Here is a 21,154-nt window from a genome sequence, read left to right as displayed (position 1 = left end):
CTTTTCATAAGTACCAGCTCACCTACATTCCCTGACAGCATTGGATATGCAGGGCTTTTTTATGGACATATTTCAGAAGCTAAAGTTTTTACCTCAATGTTGCAGAGACACTCTTCTAACTTCATGACAACTTCAGAAAACTCGGGTCTTCCCTGTAAATAGAAAAAAGAACTTTTTTTTTCCTGTAAGAATAAAAGGAAGGAGACTCTCTTTGGATTTTAAAATTGGGTATTAGCATTTGTAAAGAATGAGATTAACAATAAAGTATATTTTTATTTAAAATACACTTTTATTGAAGTGTTAATTGAATGTTCATTTGCTGTTCATGGAAGGATGTTGAGTCTCCCTCTGATAAGAGTTTTAAGTCAGAATTTGTAACTACATTCAGATAATGAAATAGTGGAAAAGCTTTAATTAGGTTTGCATGTTTTTAAATGGCAGGTTTCCTCTTCAAAATGAAAGGATAATAGTGAATACTAAAAACTATTAACTATCTCAGTGCCTTGTAATATACTGCACACTGTGTATAAAAAGAACTGCTAAGGCTAGATTTATAATGAACTTCACTTTTGAAAAGATCATCTCAGATTCAAAACTAAGATGATGATAGAAACCTCAGGACTATGCCTTACTTTAGGGTTTAAGATAAGCTTTTTACCTTCAGACAGTGCCATTAAAGATATTGCCCATTATGAACCTCTGTGTCAGATGTTTGGTTAAAAAAATATTTATTCCAAATATATTTCAGGCTTTGTTCCAGTTGCAAGGGATATAAAAATGATTATTGGAAAAATTCTTGGAATTTTAGAAAATGTTGGCCTCTTTTGAGAAAATTATTTGTCTTCTTTTGTCAGATCCTAAAACCATACACCCTATCATTTCTCTCTTTATGAAGCTTTCACTGCCAGGAGGTGGAGAGCCCAATTTAACATTCAGGTTCAGTAACCAACTAATTTAGATTCTTAGTAGAACAATTTCTCCCTTACTATCTAGCCCACCCCTGAGAACATTGCTTCCCTTATAAGCTGTTTCCTCTCACGTACTCCTTTTATCTCTAGGTTGGTGGGGGCAGTGCGGGCAGTGGGAGCAGTGGGCACAGTGGGAGCAGTGGAGTGAGCAAAACCCTGTGTCTTCCTTGCTGTCACTCCAACTTCCAAATGGTTTCTCCTCTAAACACCACCAGCTTGTCAGGCTATACCACCAGAGTCTAGCCACACCCCCTCATTCTTCAGGGATTTTAAAAACTGGCTTATTTCATACTCTCTAACACTACTCTGTGTACTTTTATTATCCAAGCAAATGATCAAAAATAGCCTGACCTCTGGGTTCCTTTGCCTACTCTTCTCCAATGAGCTTGTCCTCCAAACTCCTTTAGTCACTCAGCCCCTTAGTTATACCCTAGACCCTGTCACGACCAATGCCTCCACCCCTCCATGTTCTTTAACCTCTCAATCTTTATCAGACAATTCTCTGAGCTGTCCCTTTCTCTCTAGCTCACTTCTAGAAACCCGACTCCAACAATCTTTGATCACACTGGTACTTGGAAGCCATTTTACCACTTAAAAAACAAAACAAAACAGATTAAGAGCTTTTTATTACGAGCATTTCCAAATATGTCCTAAAGTAGATACTCTTCTATCTACCTACCTACCCATCTGCCTGTCTTTTCCCCTACTTGTTTTTTTGCTCATTTCATCATCTTCTTGCTGTCACTCACTTTCCCTTTACCTATCTTATATTTCATTTACATTTATCATTAGATTCACTTCCAACTATCACTTCCTTCCACACATCCTCAACTCCCTTGCTTCATCTTGCATTTTGTACGGTACTGAAAGAATCCTAACTTTTATTGAATCCATTCTGCCTGGTCTCACTTCAAAATCTTGACCCTCTAACCTCCCATGGACCATCAGTACTGCTCAGAGAGCCAATTACATATTTCTAGCCCATTCACTCTCTCACACTCCAGATGACTATTTTGTACCTTCTCTTCTCTACTAAACCTCTAGCTGCCACTAATACATTGACCTACTCATCTATGACCTACGTAATTTGCCCTCACTTTTGTCTCTGTGGATGAACTTTGCCTGATTCTGAAGCCAACTCCTTCACTTGTGTGCTCCAGCAATAATTCTCTCATCTATTTTGTTTTGCATCGTTCATGTTCCTTCTTTATGGTTTATTCTCCACCAGCATACAGATATACTATACATTCTCCTATCTTAAAAACAAACAGTAAAATAAAACCCTTAACATCTCTTCTTCAAGCTACTGTTCCATGGCTGTTTACCTTTACAGCAAAATTGTTCTAGAGTTATCTAAATTTGCAGTCTCTAATTCCTCTTCTCCCATTTGCAATCCATCCTAATCAAGCTTTCTCCTACAACACTGCTGAAACTGCCCTTGTCAAGGTTACAAAGATCTCATTGCTAAATTCAATGGTTACATCTCAGTGGTCATCTCGCTTGGCATAGCATTAAATACAAGCAACAATTCCTTTGTCCCCGAAACACGTTTTTCAGTTGGCTTTGAGGACACCGTTTTCTTATTTTATTTTTTTCTGCACTCATTGGCTTCTTCTTAGTCTCCTCTTTTGGTTTCATCTCTCCTCCTTATCTTTAAGCTTTTTATTGCCCCAAGACTCAGTCTTTGAGTCTCTTTACCCTTTAAAATTAATTTGTTGAGGAGTTAATTCAGCCTTATGCCTTTAAAAAACAACTCCCAGATTTCTATCTCTAGCCCAGTACTTTCTCCTGAACTCTAAACTCATACATGCAATTAATTGTATTTATAGCCTTTCCCATTTCAGTAAATGGAAACTCCATCCTTCTGCTTGCAGAGGCAAAATAAATAAATAAATAAAACACACACACACACACACACACACACACATACAAAACCATGTGATGATGTTTGACTACTCTCTTTATCATACTTGCCTCTATATACCAGCAAATTATATTGATCCTACCATTCAGAATCTGAATGATCAAGTAGCTTATATTAGATCGACCCTCCTACAGAAAACAATGAGAAACTCTGGATAAAATGTAAATGACAGCTACCTGAAGGCACTGGAAAGTTAATAAAAGCAAGTAGATCCTGGAGGGGAGTGCGTCACTTAGAAGAAAGGAATTAGTATGTTTCCCACCTCCCTCTCTCTCCCTCTCTCTCTCTCTCTCTCTCTCTCTCTCTCGCTCTAGCATTTAGCCTGAGGGTAGACCACTTCTGCATTTTAGGAAACAATTAAAATTCTGATGGTTTGCTTGTTTGAAGGACCAGAGGACAGAATCCAGGGCAACTGGAGTGTATTAGTTATTTTTTTTTTAACAGATTACCATAAACCTAGCGATTTAAAACAACGTTCATTTATTATCTCAGTTTCCATGGGTCAGGAGTCCAGTATAGATTAGCCAGGTCCTTTGCTCAGAGTTTCACCAGGCTGAAATCAAGGAGTCAGCAGGAACTGTGATTCTCATCTGAGGCTCAAGGCCTCTTTTAAGCACACTGGTTGTTGGCAGAACTGATTTCTTTGTGGTTGTATGACACGTGTCTGTTTTCTTGCCATCTGTTGCCCAGAAATGACTCTTAAATTCTAGAGGATGCCTACAGCTGTTTGCCACATAGGCAGTTCACAACATGGCTGTTTGCTTTTTTCCTAACCAGCAAGGGCACATGCCTGACTTCCTACTCTGTGACAAGCTGTAAAACGTATTCTGCCTTTGAAGGTCTCACCCAATTAGCTCAGACCCACTTGGGATAATCTTCCTTTGGTCATATGATGAAACATAATCATGGGAGTAATATCTCATCATATTCACAGGTTCTGCCCACACTGAAGGAGAGGGTATTCTACATGGCATGTACACCAGGGGGCAGGAATCTTACAGGCCGTCTTAGAATCCTGCTTATCACAAATAGGCAGTAGAGAATGAGAGGAGATCCTGGAAAAAGCCCTGGAATCTGTGTGTAAATTCTACCTAAATCTCTGGTTGGCCCCTGAACCACACATGCATGAGGCTGACTAACCGGCCAGGTAGGACTAAAATAAATGAACTGAGATTAGATCTGCTGCCCCATGCAGGTCATTGTTCTTACTGTTTTCTCAGCCTGGAATTACCTAATGCTTATTCTCTGCCCATGTAAATTCACTGCACTCTGCCAGGCCCAACTCACAAGCTACATCCTTCTTAAAGCATCCAAGGTATTCCACAAAATAATTATTCACTTGCATTTAGATTTACTTCATTTCTCCTTGTGTTATACATAGGTATTTACATGTCTATCACTAGCTAGAAAATGCTTTGATGCAATGGTTTATTTACTCTTAGACACCTAGCACATTCCATCAGACGGGTTAAATGGGCTCAAATTTGTGAAATTAAATTGCATCATTATGATAAAAAACATCTGGAATATGCTTACCTCTCATCCTTGTCTACACCACATCATCTCTCGCTTGTATTACTACAATTGCCTCCTATTTTTGCTACTTATGTTCTTTGCTTATCTAAAAGTAGTTCCCAACTCAGTAGTTAAAATGATCATTTAAAAATATACATCAGACAAAGTAACGCCACTCACTATAGCTTCCAATTACTTCCCATGTTATTTGGGTTAAAACCCTATGTCTTTGCATTCACCTCTAAGGTCTACAACAACCTGCTCCTATGATTCTGTGCCCTACTCTTCCTCTTACTCATTCCACTCTGGTCATCACACCAACCTCCTCATGCCCTTGAGAACTTTGCACTGGGTCCTCTCCACCACGACACACTAATGCCTTCACCTTCTCCAGCTTATTGTTCAAATGTTGTTTTATCAGAGAGATTTTCCTTGTTTGCCATATTTAGAGTCCTCGAGCCAATGCGATCTTCTCCTTTTCTTGTTTTATTTATTCTATAGCACTTATCACCATATAACTTAATACATATTTTATATTATTTGTTTATTGTTTATATCCTTTTACAGAAAGTACACTTCACAAGGGCAGGTGCTTGTGAGCCCCTGCTCAATGCCCAGTACTGTGGGCAGTGCCTAGCATGCAGAAGGTGATCTACACATGCTTGTTGAACAAATGACAGAATTAATCATTTTATGTTTTTTTCAACATTTTATTTTGTTCTCAAACTATCTTATTATATAGGTAGAGGGTTTTATTATAATTTGCTCCTTGTTTTTTTTTTTAAATCAACCAGGGAAGATATTATAAATGAATTGTCTTTTTTGAACATAAAATTCAAATGATGTTAAATATTTTACTGGGGGGTTGAAAAAGCTTTAAAATAAAGGTAAAATTTAACATTTACTAAACACTTAGAGTACCCATTTAACTCTTGTAATACTCTGTACTGTAGGCATTTATTATTTCTATTTTACACATGAAAAAGCAAAACATAAAAAGAAATATTTTTTCTAAGATAATATAGTCAGTAAAAACAGAGCTGAATTCAAAGCTACGTAGAGCTTGTGAGCTTAATCTTGACTTCATACTCACTCCCTAGGTGTGGCATTTAAATCTATAAGGAGTAAGAATTTAGTTGTAATCATGTAAGACTCAGTGCCTGAGATGAGCTTTGCATACTAGAAGAAACACTGGATTGAAAGTTAAAAGACTTGGTTAAATACCTACCCACTATGTGATTTAGGATGGTTTACTAACCATCCTGAGCTGTTTCTTTAGTCTCCAACTGGGTTGCAGAATTAAAAGAACTAAGTAAGATAATGTTTGGTGAAAGCACTACAAACTATACATTGTTTTGCAAAGTAACTTAATTTTTTCAAAAGACTAATAAATATGCCCTGGATATGAGCTCTCTGAATTTATAGTCAAATGCTTTAACATTTCGGTTTAAGTTCTATGCAAATTAAGGAATGTAGTTATTTACCGGGCATCTTAAGAGAACACCAAGATGCTCATTGAACAGTAGAAATTACCAAAATGCCTCAGGAGCTGTATGTACTGAAATAATGGACAGTGAATGCCAACATTATGATATACATTGTCCTCTACTTTTCTTTCAGGTGGATGGCTGGTACTCTTTGCCATCATGTTGCGGTTGGTGGCAGCTTGCCCTGAGTCATGTGTGGTGTGCACCAAAGATGTAATCCTCTGTCACCAGCTAACCTATATAGTAGGTAATAAAACTAATAACTCTAAAAAGCAGTGCTCAGTGTACCTGGAAAATTGGTTGCCTTACCTTTCATTGTACTGACTGTTCTCTGGGCTCAGCTTAAAAGAGGTAACCCTTTAATGAGTAGACTTCATACAATGACTAAAGAGACTGGTAATGTTTTATTTTCCTGTTCCTGATGGTCTCAATCAAAACTATTTAAAGACCTTCAGAGGTAATTGAGATATTTTGCTATTGCAAAAGAATATCACCGTTTTATCCAGCTACACGCTTAACAAATACATCACTTTAATATCTTTGTACATACTTTGTGCAGATTTGAACCCTACCACCAGCTGGAAGAAATACAAATGAATCAGAAACCTGAACTACAATTGTTCAGCATTAGTAAGATTAAGTGATGTACCAGTGAAACAGATTATTATCAAAGTGCGTCTCATTTTGAAAGTCTGGTCTTTTTTTATTGGTGGTAAATGAGCTGTAGAAATGCTAACAAGATACACTGCCTGTATTCATTACATATTGCTTGCTTAAGTCAACAATTTAATAAGACACCTTATTAACAAATTTGAGGAGAATGTGATTTACATCCTGATATCCAAGAAGAGATAAACAAGCTATAAGCTCTGCCAACGGAAAATTTCCATAAACAAGCTTGAGTTACGACAGAGTGGAAGAGGATAATTTCTTCCATTTCTAATATCCCATGACTCTGATAATTAGGAGGTAGATGCTGTCACCATCCTTGACAGGACAGGGAAGGTTTCAAGGACAGTTGATGTGTATATTGTTTCTAATAAGTATTGAAAATGCTTTAACACTAAACTCTCACCATCTAAAATGGATTTCTTGACTTCACTACATTTATTTTTCCTGATCAGAGATAGTTGATGTCTGTAAGAACAAATATTTCTCATCTACATTGTTGCACCTCTATATCCTCCTTCTCATTTACAGAACACCATATTTGTGAAGTTAGATTTCATAAATACAGAGAATAAAATGGATGAATTGTGAGTGGGGTTTCTGTCTAGACCTAGACAAGAAGTAATTGACAGAAATAATAGCCTGCTCATTCCGAGTCAGCAAATCCCTAAAGGACTGGGGACCCACGAAAACAAACCTCCTTCATCCCACATCAAAAACAATGATGAGAGGAACAAAATGCCGAACTGGCCAGAATTAATAGAATTCAAATAATCAATCATAAATGCTGAAAAAATCACCAGGATTTAAGCTTGCTTGTGCTGCAGGGATGAGAACAATTCTTCCAAAAGAAGGCACTCTGAGAATCTTTTGTCTTTTACGTATTTTTTAATCTCTTTGTTTCCACGATGCAGTCTGAATTTCCTAAGGGATTTGTGATTTGCTTCCCTGGGGTTGACTGTTCTAATATTACCTGTAGACCTCCCAGTGACAATGGACTCCTCTATCCTTATGACACTGTCATTTGCAGTCAAAACAATTTTAGCATGATAAAGATGTGTTACAATAACTCCTGATTATAATACATCTTTATCGAGTTAAAATGCTTTGATTTCTAATGACAGAGCAGTGATAGCTCTGAGGTGATTATGGTGAAGGGATTTAACAGTTGGAAGCCCTGAGTACCACCTGTCATCACATGATGGACTTCATTGGAGGGAACAGATATTAGACAGGAGGCCAAGATGGCCCAGACTATAATGAGAACCCCACTGACAGATACTTGGGTTGTCTGGATTGAATATATATCCTTACCAAGTTGCCAACTTTTAGCCTGGGGCTAAAAAGCAGAAACCAATGCTCCTTCTCACTCTCCCCATCCCAACACGCACCTTTATGTTTGGGAGAAAAGAAGATTGACTTCACAGCATAAATATACATTGCTATGGAACACGGACTACAGGGGTCAGACACAGGCTCAGCTCTTAGTTGACTCTGTCCTGGATCTGCAGGGCTAGATCAAGTCAGTACACAGCCTCGGAGGGAGGGCCTGAAAAGACACCTTCAAAATAACATCGATGAAGATAATCCGAAACAATGAATTAACTTTGACATCTAAAGTAACAGATGGGTTTATGTTTCTCAAACAAACATGTCACAGTAGCAAAGAATATAAAAATCCATCATTTTGATATATAGCCAGCTTCCCCTTAAATTTAGAAATCAGAAAATCATTTTCATTTTGTGTATTGTTTATTGTTTTTACCCAGGTGATAAGATTGCTTAGAGGATATTGATTCTCTGCTCTCCACCATACCCCCTCCCTCCCACTCATGTGTATCCTGCATCTAGTCTGTGCTTTTTTCCCCACAGCAGCCCCTATGACCACGAGGGTTTTAATCATCACTGATGGATATCTCTCCTCTATTGAGAGCACAAACCTGTCTCTCTTGTTTAATCTTGCCCTGCTCTCCCTGAGCAGAAATGGTATCAAGGATGTTCAGGAAGATGCCCTGGATGGCCTTACGATGTTGCGGACCTTGTTGCTGGAGCACAACCAAATATCCAGCTCTTCGCTCACTGATCACACCTTCAGCAAGCTTCACAGCCTGCAGGTGCTGGTGCTGAGCAATAATGCTCTCCGCACCCTACGAGGGTCTTGGTTCCAAAACACGAGGGGCCTGACCCGGCTCCAGCTGGATGGGAATCAGATCACTAATCTCACAGACAGTTCTTTCGGAGGCACGAATCTCCACAGTCTCAGGTATCTGGATTTATCCAACAATTTTATTTCCTACATTGGGAAAGATGCCTTCCGGCCCCTGCCTCAACTACAGGAAGTGGACCTTTCCCGAAATAGGTTAGCCCACATGCCAGATGTGTTTACGCCACTCAAGCAGTTAATCCTTCTGAGCTTAGATAAGAACCAGTGGAGCTGCACTTGTGATCTCCATCCCCTTGCTCGGTTTTTAAGAAACTACGTTAAGTCTTCTGCTCACACGCTCAGGAATGCCAAGGACCTAAATTGCCAGCCATCTACCGCAGCTGTGGCAGCTGCACAGAGTGTGCTGAGGCTGGCTGAGACCAACTGTGATTCCAAAGCTCCCAACTTCACTCTGGTTCTAAAGGACAGAAGTCCCCTCCTCCCAGGGCCGGATGTGGCCCTGCTGACTGTCCTTGGCTTTGCAGGTATGCCGGGGAGAAGTGTGCCCTCCTCTTTTCTCTTCTCTTGTCCATATTTTTGCAGCATGCTAAGTGATGCTTATTTAAGACACTTGGTTGCCAGGGCTATGGAAAGGAGAGGTTGCCAGTAGATGTGGGATGATACTAGCTGATTTGGCACAGGTTGCAAGAATTTCCTGTTTCAGGGAAGCTGTCTAACATAGAGGAAAGGGCCCTGGACCAGAATTCAAGAGCTCCAGCCCTGGTATAAATAGCATTGTGATCTTGAACAGGTTAACTTGCTATTTAGACTTTAGTTTCTTTGTGTGTAATACAGGAATAATATCTATATTTCATCAATCATCCTTTCACCAAAGAGTACTACTGCATTTGCTATGACACTAGGAGAAAGATATTTAAAAACTGATGGGACATAGACTCTTTCCTCAAGGCACTTACATTTGTATGCTTCTCCATGGTGTATAGTAAGAGTCAGAGGGCTTTCACAGATGGACGAAGAGATGCTATTATGGCAATCAAATATATCTTAGTCTGCAGTGTTTGTGTGGCACAGTAGTTAAATAAATGAGCTCTGGAGTTGGATTGCCTAGGTTTGAATCCTGGCTCTGCTCTTAGCTGGGTGACTTTGGACACATTATCTAACTTCTCTGTGCCTTGGTTTTCCTCCTGTTAGGGGGTTTTGAATTCTTCTAAGATTTCTGTTTGTCCAACTCTATGTAAACTTGGCCCATACTTCCCCAGACCAACTAAGGGGAGGATAAAATGCAATTCTTTATGTATTTTTTGTAATTTAAAATTCATTAAACTATGCATCAGCTGTCATTACATCTCACTGGATGAATAATATAAAATGGCACTTAGTGTCATTAGTTGAAGACCAAAGATGCATGAGATTTCTTAAGTTATCTAGCTCAATGTGTGTGTTTTCCCCTATGCTCTCAGTGCACAGTGAAATTCTCTGCACCTGTGGGTAACCATGGTGATGAGGGGGTGGGGAGAGAAAGAGAGAGAGACCAGAGACCAACAAATGGCATCCAAGACTGACGTATTTTAAATATGTGCTATAAATAATTATTCTATAACAGTTATCTAGTGAATTAATTGATTGTATTTTTACTTCCTGACAATTACACTTTTAATCAGGATAGATAGAGACCAGCATCAGGTATAGACAATGGAACTACCATCAGCAGTAATCCAACTCACTTGGAAGGAAACTCAAATGTTAGGAAGATAAATTCTTTTAAAAACCATGTAACTATGTCAGTAATTGTATGTGCTAAGAAATAATTTACCATAAAAGACATAAGTGATAGGGCAGCAGAGAGGTTTCCCTTAAATGTGCTTCTTAGAATACTAGCATTGGTGGATAATTAATAGATATTCCAATAAAAACACACAGATGCACACATAGGCAATAGATGGTGGGGTTCAAATAGGTTTAGAAGGTACTAAGCAAAGTGAAACAGGTGTACTCACTGCAGCACTTCTCATAACCTTTCATTTTCTAACGAGCACTATAAATTTCGAAGAGGAAGGTGTGATATGGAGCATTTCTTGAACTTATTTGGCCATGATCCCTTTTCTTCATAGAGGATTTCACTGAATTTGTGTTCTAGAGGACGTTTTGGAAATATTATAATAGAGCAATTTTTAATATCTTTTAGTTATCTTTTACATCTGTTTTCAGAAATATGTATTCAGAAATATATTTAGCCACATTAACAGTTCTTTATTAGTATTGAGATGAATACAAATTCTAGAAGATTCCAAAGGTTTTGTCAAAGTGACTGGGAGCTTAATATACATGAATAAATTCTGATAAATTATAAATATGATTACATATATGTTAGGTTTTGGTGTGAATTATCATACTAATACATCTTTCATCAAATAATTGTTAAATTGTAGTGCTTTGAGAAGAGTCTTCTTTAAAAAGATTCTGATTTTTGATGTTAATTTGCTCCATTAAGATTCCACTCTTTCTGAAGTACATATGTGGTGAGTTATCTATACTTCTAGATTGTGGGAAGAACACTTAGAACTATAGTTTTGCCTATGAGTCCATTTTCTTCTTCAGCTATATCTAAGTCATAAAAATTCCAAAGAATATAAATAGCTATATTCAGTAAATTTAAAACTAATAAATGGTTATTTGGCATCAAACACTAATATCTTGACACTTAAGCTATGAACTGGTAGATACAAAGTTTTTATGAAGCTGTAACAACGTGTTTCTAATGTTTCAATAAGAACTTATCATTAATTTTCCCTTTTTCTCTTGCCAACTCAGATAGATTGTTAGAACACTTTTTAAAAATAGAAACAATGCCCATGGCAAAGAAAATTCAAACGGCTTCTTAATAGCACATTCCGCCTGCCTACAAGCTTCATTTGCTGCTTTTGCTTTCTGCACTAATGGAAAGTGACCATACCTGACTGGTAACGGGATACAGATATATACCCAGTATCAAGAGCAGGGGAGTGAGTGCGTCCCTACCATTCAGACACAATTAGAGGAGAAACTGTATCCTATAATCAGATTATGTTTACTCTCCTTTCAATGGCTGAGTCTTGTCTTGAAGAAAACTTAGCCCTTTTGTTCCTTCATTATTTGGTCTACTAACTGCACCAGTCATATAAATTATCATCATAATGATTTATTTTTTGGATTTTTTTTGTTCCTGATAGATGAGTCTTCCAGGAACCAATAGAGCAATGCAAAACTTAAACAACAGTAGGTCAGTAATCATAATCATAGTCACGAATCGCAGTGAACACTCATTGAATCAAAGCACTGTATTAAACATGTCACATATATTATTTAATCCCTAGGTAGTATTAGTTATCCTCATTTGTGAAAGGAGAAAAAAGTAAGTGTTAGAGAAATTAGAAAATACCCAAGAAAAGTGTCAGAACATAGCTTTGAATCTTGAGTTTTTTTACCCATGTGAGTTAAAGAGTGGTTCTAATTTTTAATTTTTTAATATGTTCTTTAACATTTTAAAACCAAAATCCTTGTTTGGGATAATTCAAACTCTAGAATCTGTCAATAAAAGGATTATTATTTACATAATTTTGCTACAACTTTAAAAATGTGCCTTTAATAGAGATTGCTTCAATATGTTATAGCACTTTCCAAGAGTGTATTGTTGGCAAATGAATTAAAATAGATTTAAGAGCTGAAGATATGGCAAACCATACAATGGTTCGAGGATTTTACCAGAAACTGCTATTCTCCGTGTTTGCTCTTCATCTTTAACAGAAAAAAAAGAAACAATCATGACCTGATACCCTCCCTTTTCATTTAAGTTTTAAAAATATGTTTTCATTAATATTGTCTCCAGTGGCTAAAACTAGGCATGGTGTAGCCAGTCAAAGCATCTAGAATGCTGTCTTCATTTCCAGAAAAGAGCATTGTCCTCAGGCAGATGTGGGTTTAGGACACAGATCTCTTTATTCAATCTGTACTGACACCATATCTTCCTAATCACATCTTGAGGATTTATAAGATTAGATCACCAGTGATTTCATTATCAGAATTCATAAACAGAATCCCTTCTGTTGATTTAAGAATATTTCATAAATGTTTCTGCCTCCTTTGTCTCAGAGTTGTGGACACTGGGGATAGAACATTGAACAGGACTAAAAGAGTGTGTTGCCTCACGGTGCTCAACTGTAGCAGAGGAGGACAGTCTGCGAACAAGCATATGAATGAATAAACAGAATAATACCCCTCATAAGTGTGAAAAAACAAGGGAAATCACTGTGATAGACAGATAATGAGGGTATGACTCAGGGACATTGGTTTGAACATTTAGGTGGCTGAGGACGCCATTTGTCAAGATAGGAAAAGGGGAAATAGAAATAGGTTCGAGTCGGCATCTGGGTTTGAGAAACACTGGATCTTGCAATTTTATTCAGAGGACCAACTACGTAGAACATGAAATGACAGAACCAGGCAGTCTGAGATTAGACGTCATTCACTCCATTATGAGAGTTCATAAAAGGAGGTAAGAGAGACAGAAAAAATAATGTTACTGCAGGAACTGTTTTATCTTAAATGAGTTTCAGTTCATGAAACAGCCTTTTTTTCTACCAAAGAGATTCCAGATGCTGTTGTTTCTTATAATTTTTAATATGTATAAAGATCCAAATTGGAAAGCAGAACAATGTCAATGGTAGCCTCTGTCCGGACTGATATTTTTCCAAATGGTGAAGGACTTCCTACCCATTCTGATATCTTTCAAGCCATTAACCTTTATATTTGTGGTTTTTACATTTGATGATTTATATGTTTCTTCCCAAGATGTTATCTTTTAACGGTCTCTCTATTTGTCACAGGAGCTGTTGGTCTCACTTGCCTAGGTTTAGTTGTATTTAACTGGAAACTCCAACAAGGCAAAGCAAATGAACACACATCAGAAAACCTTTGTTGCAGAACCTTCGATGAACCCCTGTGTGCTCGCCAGGCAAGAAATTACCACGCTAAGGGATACTGTAACTGCCACTTAACTCAGGAAAACGAGATAAAGGTCATGTCCATTGTGGGGTCCAGAAAGGTAATGCCACTTTTACAGGAAAATAGCCATCAAGCAACATCGGCCTCTGAGTCCGCAACCCTTGACGGATCATTTAGAAACCTGAAAAAGAAAGACCATGGGGTAGGCAGCACTTTATTTTGCCAGGATGGTAGACTGCTGCACTCAGGATGTTCAGAGCCTCCTAGAAATACGACAGCTTTTAATGAAGCAGGCTTACTTACAACATATAATCCAAGGAAAGTTCAAAAGCTAAGGAATCTTGAGCCTGGAGAAGTCCAGCCTCAAACTCTGCAACATCATATAATAAGAACAGAAGGTGAGTTTGTCTTGTTTTAGAAAATCTCACTCCGTTTAATTGTTTTTGAAGGAGGGAGCCTCCCTGCTTTAATTTCCTCAACAGGAAATGCTATAAAAATCACTATAGCACTAGTCTATTCCTTTTCTAAAAATACTGTGCGTGTGTGTGTGTGTGTGTGTGTTTGGGCTGAGGTGGAGATGAAGTGTTCTTACTTTTAGGAGCTGAGAGTACATCTCCTGACTGCTAAAAGTAAATTTTGAGGCCCAACACCTAACAGTGTTAAAAAAAGAAAAAAAGTAGCCTTTTAAATAGCAATAGTGCTGTTAAGATCTATGGGATGGCTAGTATCAGCTTTTATTCCAACATCCTTCGAGCTCTAATGCCAATTCTGCAGTAAGCAACCTTCCTAGAGCATGACATGTTAGAAGAATGGGCCCTCTAATGCTAGTGATTAATTTCAGGAATGATGTCAAGAAACATACTTTGCTTGCTGAGCTGTCAGGGATGATAACTTCCCAGTCCAGGGAAAGTCAGGACTTAATTCATCGTCCCACGCTGGGAGCCAAGTGAATCTGGCCGTGACATCTACCCACTGTACATGGGCGATGTCAATATTCAGGTGGAGGCAATGAATTAAACGTCTTCCTTTTTCTTCCTGAATAGTAAGGCTATGCATTCAGGCTCAGCAGTGAAAATGTTGACAGCTGCTCTGTAAAGAGGTTCCTGTCATTTATTTGAATTGGTTTACAACAAGCAGAGCTTTCTCTAAGAGTATGAATTGACAGAGGTGCTGTATCAAGAAATTCTTACCACAGGGGTCTGGCCCTAAGGATGCATTTTGGGGCGACTGGATAAGAATAAAACCATATGTTATCTCACATATGTTATAAGGTAGGATGCGAGTTTATTCCATTGCATTCCCACACTCCAGTTCCTACCAGTGTCTGGGGGTTGATGATTTCACACAAGAGAGGGATGGCTGAGGAAAGAAACATACGCCATAGAAACCAGGTCAGAGTGGCTTTATTTTATAAAGAAATAAGCACTTACCCTTTCATTAGAATCATACCTTAGGCAGATGTTTCATTTCACCTTTTAACTTTGTCCAATGCCTGAACTTCTCTGTGGGAAACTCCTATAACTGAAGGGGATGTGGTCTCTTAACCATTTAAAACCCAGTCTGTTGTTTTCACACTGAGAACACTGGTTTGCCAGATCAACATGAATCCTTTTAAGAAATACCTGAAATGCTGCTCTATGCCAGGCATTGTACCAGAACTAGAGAGGGCAGGTATTTGAGGAGAAAACAGCCAAGGTCACATCTGCTCCAGAGCAGAAATCGGTAAAGAAAAAGTTGCCACTCTGATTATGCCTTCTGACTTGGAAAAAGAATTACAGACTTTCCAGGGTAGAGTGGACTTTAGACCTAGACTAATAGTTCTTAATGTTTATCTTTGAGTCACAGAACTCTCTGAGACTCTGACAAAGGCTACAGATTCTTTCCCCAGAATAATTTGTATACTTACATAAAGCTCCCATCTAGTCCAACCTTCTAATACACAGAGAACAAGTAGCTTCTCCAAGGTCACCTAGAATGTTGACAGCAGATCTTATATTGGAATTAGATGCTAGTATGAGACTTAGTTTACCTCTTGGGGAAAATTGGAGATGGAGTATCCCCACCCCTAGGAGCTGAGAGTACATCTCCTGTCTACTATAAGTTAAATTTGAGGCCTAACACCTAACAATGTTAAAAATGAAAAAAAAATGAGCCTTTTAAATAGCAATAGTGCTGTTAGGATTTTTTGCAGTTAAGATGTTTTGCAGTTAAGATTCCTTTTTTTCTCATGGAATAAAAAACTTCTTCCTCTGGATGAAAAAATTTCATGGAACAATAGAAAGTATACTAATAAATAAGTTTAAATTTTAGATGCATTGTGGTTAAGACAGTAGGATCGCTTAATGTCAGATAGACTTGGGCTCAATTCTTGGTTTCAACACTTAGCTGATGTGTGACTAGGGGAAAGCATTCAACTTCTTTAAAGCTCATTCCTTCATCTGTAAAAGTTATAAGACAGTAGGATCTGTCCAATGGATCACGTCTCTTGTGAATATTAAAAGAGATGATGAATGTACAATATGAGCACAATGCCTAGCTCTTAGCATGTGCTCAATTAATGGTATTACTATTATTTTTGTCATTAATATTATTTAATGTGTAAAAGGAGATTATAGGCAGACATTAAGGAGAAGCCAGTACAAGTTTCCTTCTTCCACATGTGCCTATAGGGCTGTAGATATGTCTATCCCTGAACAGTTAAAGGAAGCTTCCTTTCTGAACCGTTCATCATGTACTGTTTTCTTTTAGTGAGTGAAAGATTGTAACATTAAGAGGAATTTGCAGGCAGACATTTAAAAGAAGCTAGCAGAAGAAGTTATAATATTAATAAGATTAAATATTATATTAATTTGTACCATTTAAAAAGTCCCAGGCAAAGACTTCTGCCACACAAACCAGGCTACATTTCAAAATACCTATTTAACAAATATTTAATGAACATTTTATTAAGTTATGAGAAATAAAACAGATATGGTCTCTGATTTCATTGAGTCAATAGTATTGCAAGTATTTCCCTTTCATTGTCAAATTATTATCTTATTATTGATTATCTGAAACCTGAACATTACTCAATATTGCACCCATGTTCTGCCCAATATTTAAGTTGCAAATGGGAAATGAATTCAGGAAAAAATTACTATAGCCATTTAAAAAGGATTTACATATTATTCATATTTAAAGCTAACCTAACCAACAACTAAAGATATATGACTATAAATAACATTTATATTTCTAACTCCACAACTTTTAAGTCAGCATCACAACTGACTGCAGTGTGACCATAAAGAGTGTCATTGCAAAACATATGGAAGTGACAAGTGTCCTTTGTAGGTTTGGTTAAAAATTAGGAAATAGTCAAGAATTGCAATTATCAGAGGAGTCAGTTTTATACTTTTCATAAGGTTTCTAAGCATCTGTTTGGTTGGGGTAATAAAACTCTGCTAAGTGCTAAATTCTTGCATTTATTGTTCCACAGATATCAGCAGTGACATATTTAGAAGAAGATATGCAACACCCGCTTCAGCCTTGGCAGGAGAAAGTCTTGAGAAGCATTTAACAAATGAATCATGGCAGCCTACAATAGAAAAAGACGACAATGGCTTACAACCTCATAGGCAAAGACATTTTATTACAAGCTCATCAGCCAAGCCTTGTGAGTCTGAGGAACACTATGTACAAAAGATCGTACAAAAACATAGATCAAAATATGATGATCCTTGCGGACTGTTAAAACAGAGCAAACCTAGGTATTTTCAGCCAGACAATTCTCTTATCTGTAAATATGTGCCCTGTGAGCAATTTGAAGATTACATGAAAGAAAAGAAGCCAAATCGTAGACAACACTCAAAGCCTGAGAAAGAGCAAATCCAAATTAACAGTGCAATAGAAAAATTTCTTATGAGTGAGGACAACATAGATTTATCAGGATTATCAACAAAAATCAAGAAAGCATATTCCCCAAAGAGGGTTAGCTTCCATGATCCTGATTTAGTAGAAATAAATAGGTCGATGATGTCACCCAAAATATCAACCCCTCGGAAACGGCAGAAAAATCAAAGTAACCAACTGACTAAGTTGGATGTTAAAAAATTTAGCAACCCTGGGGAGAGAAACAAAGGAGAAAAATGGTTTACTAATTCATGGGTTCTGAAAAGGAAGAGAACCCCTCAGTCTGACCTCAAAGGGAAAATTAAAGGACAAAACTTAAAGATAAAATTAAATTTACATCCTTTTAGAAAAGTCAGAGTCCATCCAGAAAAATCCTTGTCAGGCAAGCAAGTATTGTTGCCTCCTAAGAAATTATCCAAAACTTCTGAGACAAAAGCGAAAATAAATACTGTGTCTTCTGCAGATTTTCTTCAACAGTCAGAGAGTAGCAACTATGTTAGACTCACTTCAAAGAGGCTGCCTCTGAAACATGACTCAAAGCAGACCCCATATTATCAACGAAACACTAAACGTTCCCCCCTGCTCAGTGCTTACAACTTGCCTGTAGTCAACCAGAGCTCTATAGAAAGCAACTGTTACTCAGCTGGCCACATTCCTGATGGAAACACATCAAAATGGCCTCAGCCTACACCCACTGCTGCTGAGCACAGGCACTCACATTCTCAATTCTCAACTCGGCAAATGGAAGGTGCAACTCAGCTGCAATCGAAAGTGCTTAGTTATTTACCAACTACTTGGGAAAATATAGGAAGTGATGTTTTACCACTCCAACATTCCAGGGGGGCTACTGACCAAGGGACAATGGAGTCCACTGAGCACATGGGACAGAATGTATCGAAGACCAGTGAGCTAAATCAGTTTTCTTTGTCCCCGAGGAATCAAACACAACTTTCAGATGCTCACAAGACTGACAGCTACAACAAGGAATACACTTCAGACCAAAATGAAGCCTTACAACACAGAGAGCAAAATTCAAGTCATGCACAGCTTGAAAATAAAGAAAAAACATTAATGACAAAACCCCAAATACCACATCAAATTGTGGAAAACTGTATTATGGATAAGGAAGAAAACGATGTAGAAAAAATACTTTCAAAAACAGAAACTTATGATTCCTCTCTCATTCCCCAAACACAATCCAAGAACAACCTATCATTTATGAAGACAAATTCAATTCCATACCAAAATAGAATAGAACTTCCCAAGGATATCAGTACTTCTCCTGTTAGTAGTCAAGCCGTTTGGCACCTAACCAATAGTAGCGAAAAAGGAATTGACAGCACAAATGCATTGCCCAGAAATGACGGCACTGAAGCACTAGAGATAAAAATAGTAGGGAAAGAAGAGAAAAATATGCTTGATGAAAGCAAGACAGATTCTAGTATGTTAATTCAGATCACACAAATGACCTTAAAAGGCAACACAAAAGAAAGGCAGCAAACTTGGGAAAATGGAACAAGTGAAAAACATGTATTACATGATGCAAGCTCTGCCGAGGAGACCATTACAGCTAAAGATTTAAGTATCACAAGTTCCCATGAAACCCAAAATAGAATACTTTGCAGTGAAGTAGATCCTGAAATTAACAGTGATATACATAATTTTAGAGAAGTTCAAAATATTCAACCAGATAAAGACAATGCACATAAAGAAGGTGCAATGAGAGTGGAGACACATGAAGCGTTTTCCTTCTTACCAGGGTTAAAAGACAGTTTTGAGGCACAAAACGAGGTGTTTTTAGTTCCTAGCAGAATAAATGAAGCTGAAAACCCTGCTCCAAAACCTGTACTGTATCCACCACCATCTACTGAATATGCTACTACATCACCTTTAGAAGCAGAATAAAGTGAACAAAATAACTCAAATAATAATCCTTTTCTACTTTAGCTTTCTTCAAGAGGACATACAAACACCCACTAGCCCTTGCATGCATTACAAATGCATCATTTTGGAGGACAACAACGTCCTCAGTAACTCTTTGTTATCAATAAAATAAAACCAGAGAGTTGAATATGTGACAAAAATCAAAGATGGAGTCATAGGATCCGTCTGACACAATTAACTGAGTATGCTTCTCTAAGGAATGAAAAAACAAGTATGAAAAGTTTTGCCAAGTCTTGCAAAAGCAAGCAAACATTGAAAAAAAAAAAAGCCTCAAACAAATGAAAAACTACTTAAGAAGAGTATTTGAGCAGATTTACATTTGATGTTTATTTTATGTAAATTATTATACACATCTCAATTAGGGGTATTACAATATTGCTTTCTACACGGATAATTATATATTCATATTTTTGTTTGATCTGTTTTCCTAATTATAGTATGAAAATAAAAATTCAGCTTTGTTAACTGTAGTCTAACTGATATGCATATTGGTATGTTTCATACATTTGCAATTGTCCTGTTGACAATTATCCTAGATTTAAGTAGAAGTCTTTAAAACTTGTTATTTCTGTAAGAGAAAAAAATTAAGGATTTCCAGGGATAGTTGACCGTTTCCATAAAAATCTGCAAAATCCTATAAATCCACTAGGTGGCGATCTCAGCTTCAATCATTTTAGAAGAACAGGGCTTGAAGATCAACACAATGGATCCTGAACAAAAGGAATTTTAATAAGCTTTACTGCCAATTGTTATTAATTTAAGATTTTGAAAACTAAGTAACCTATTATTACGTAGCTTTCAAGGTTTGCTCTCTTGAGTTTCGCATGCCACTGTTGTTCGGAGTGAGAACTCCTCCTTGTACACTGGAATTAAATGTGGCTATAAATATTAAATTTAAAAACAGTAACAGAGCAAACATGTCTCATTCAAAGCCACGCTTATTTGAAAAATATAGACATATTCAAATAATTTAATCATTGGGACCACTTAAAAAATATTTAAAGCATACCTTCTCTGTTTAGAATATTATACTATTTTACATTTTTTAGTAGAGGAACAAAAAGTTTAAAAGGGAAAAAAACTTCCTCTTCTCCTATTTCTATACCTGTCTAGGTCTATACATCTCTATATCGACATTTGGTATAATAATAATAAATAAGCTTTATAAACCTTATAAGATTATTAAAACAATATAAATATTGCCTACATACCCCACCTCTTTTGTTTCCCTTCCTATTCAGAATTGCTAGGAAATGACTTAAGTTTCTTATTTTGAAATTTCCTAAACTTCTTACCTCTCTTCGTCTTTTCTCACCAATATTCAAGGCTTTATTGCTTTTTTCCTAATTCCTCTGGTATTTTGGTTCATTATCTCTGCTTGAGCTTAACTCCCATGCCACCTATCTGCCTTGCCTGATCCCACTTTATTTTTAAAGCAAGGTGAGAAAAGTGAGACAAGTACCTATGCCAACTTCTTGCATGATAAGTTTATTCCACCCCAATCGACAGCTTCTTCATCTTTGTAGACCAGGTCACTTTTTTTCTTGGTAGCTATCTTTCCTTTTCCTTTTTTTTTTTTCTTCTTTAAAGCACTGTCACCTTACTTCAGCACCTT

The 21,154-nt window shown here is 37.3% G+C and overlaps 1 protein-coding gene across 1 annotated transcript in view; it reads right to left on the bottom strand.

The window, feature by feature from the left end:
* The window catches only part of TNNI3K (TNNI3 interacting kinase), a 305,572-nt gene that overhangs the window by 53,761 nt on the left and 230,657 nt on the right, over positions 1 to 21,154 (bottom strand). The window contains exon 22 of the mRNA XM_063624029.1: positions 93 to 152. Coding sequence (XP_063480099.1) covers positions 93 to 152 — 60 coding nt within the window. The remainder of the gene's footprint in view (positions 1 to 92; positions 153 to 21,154) is intronic.

This window comes from Symphalangus syndactylus, chromosome 12 (assembly GCF_028878055.3).
Source record: "Symphalangus syndactylus isolate Jambi chromosome 12, NHGRI_mSymSyn1-v2.1_pri, whole genome shotgun sequence".
NCBI classification, from domain to species: Eukaryota; Metazoa; Chordata; class Mammalia; order Primates; family Hylobatidae; genus Symphalangus; species Symphalangus syndactylus.
This window is presented reverse-complemented; position numbering and strand designations above follow the sequence as displayed.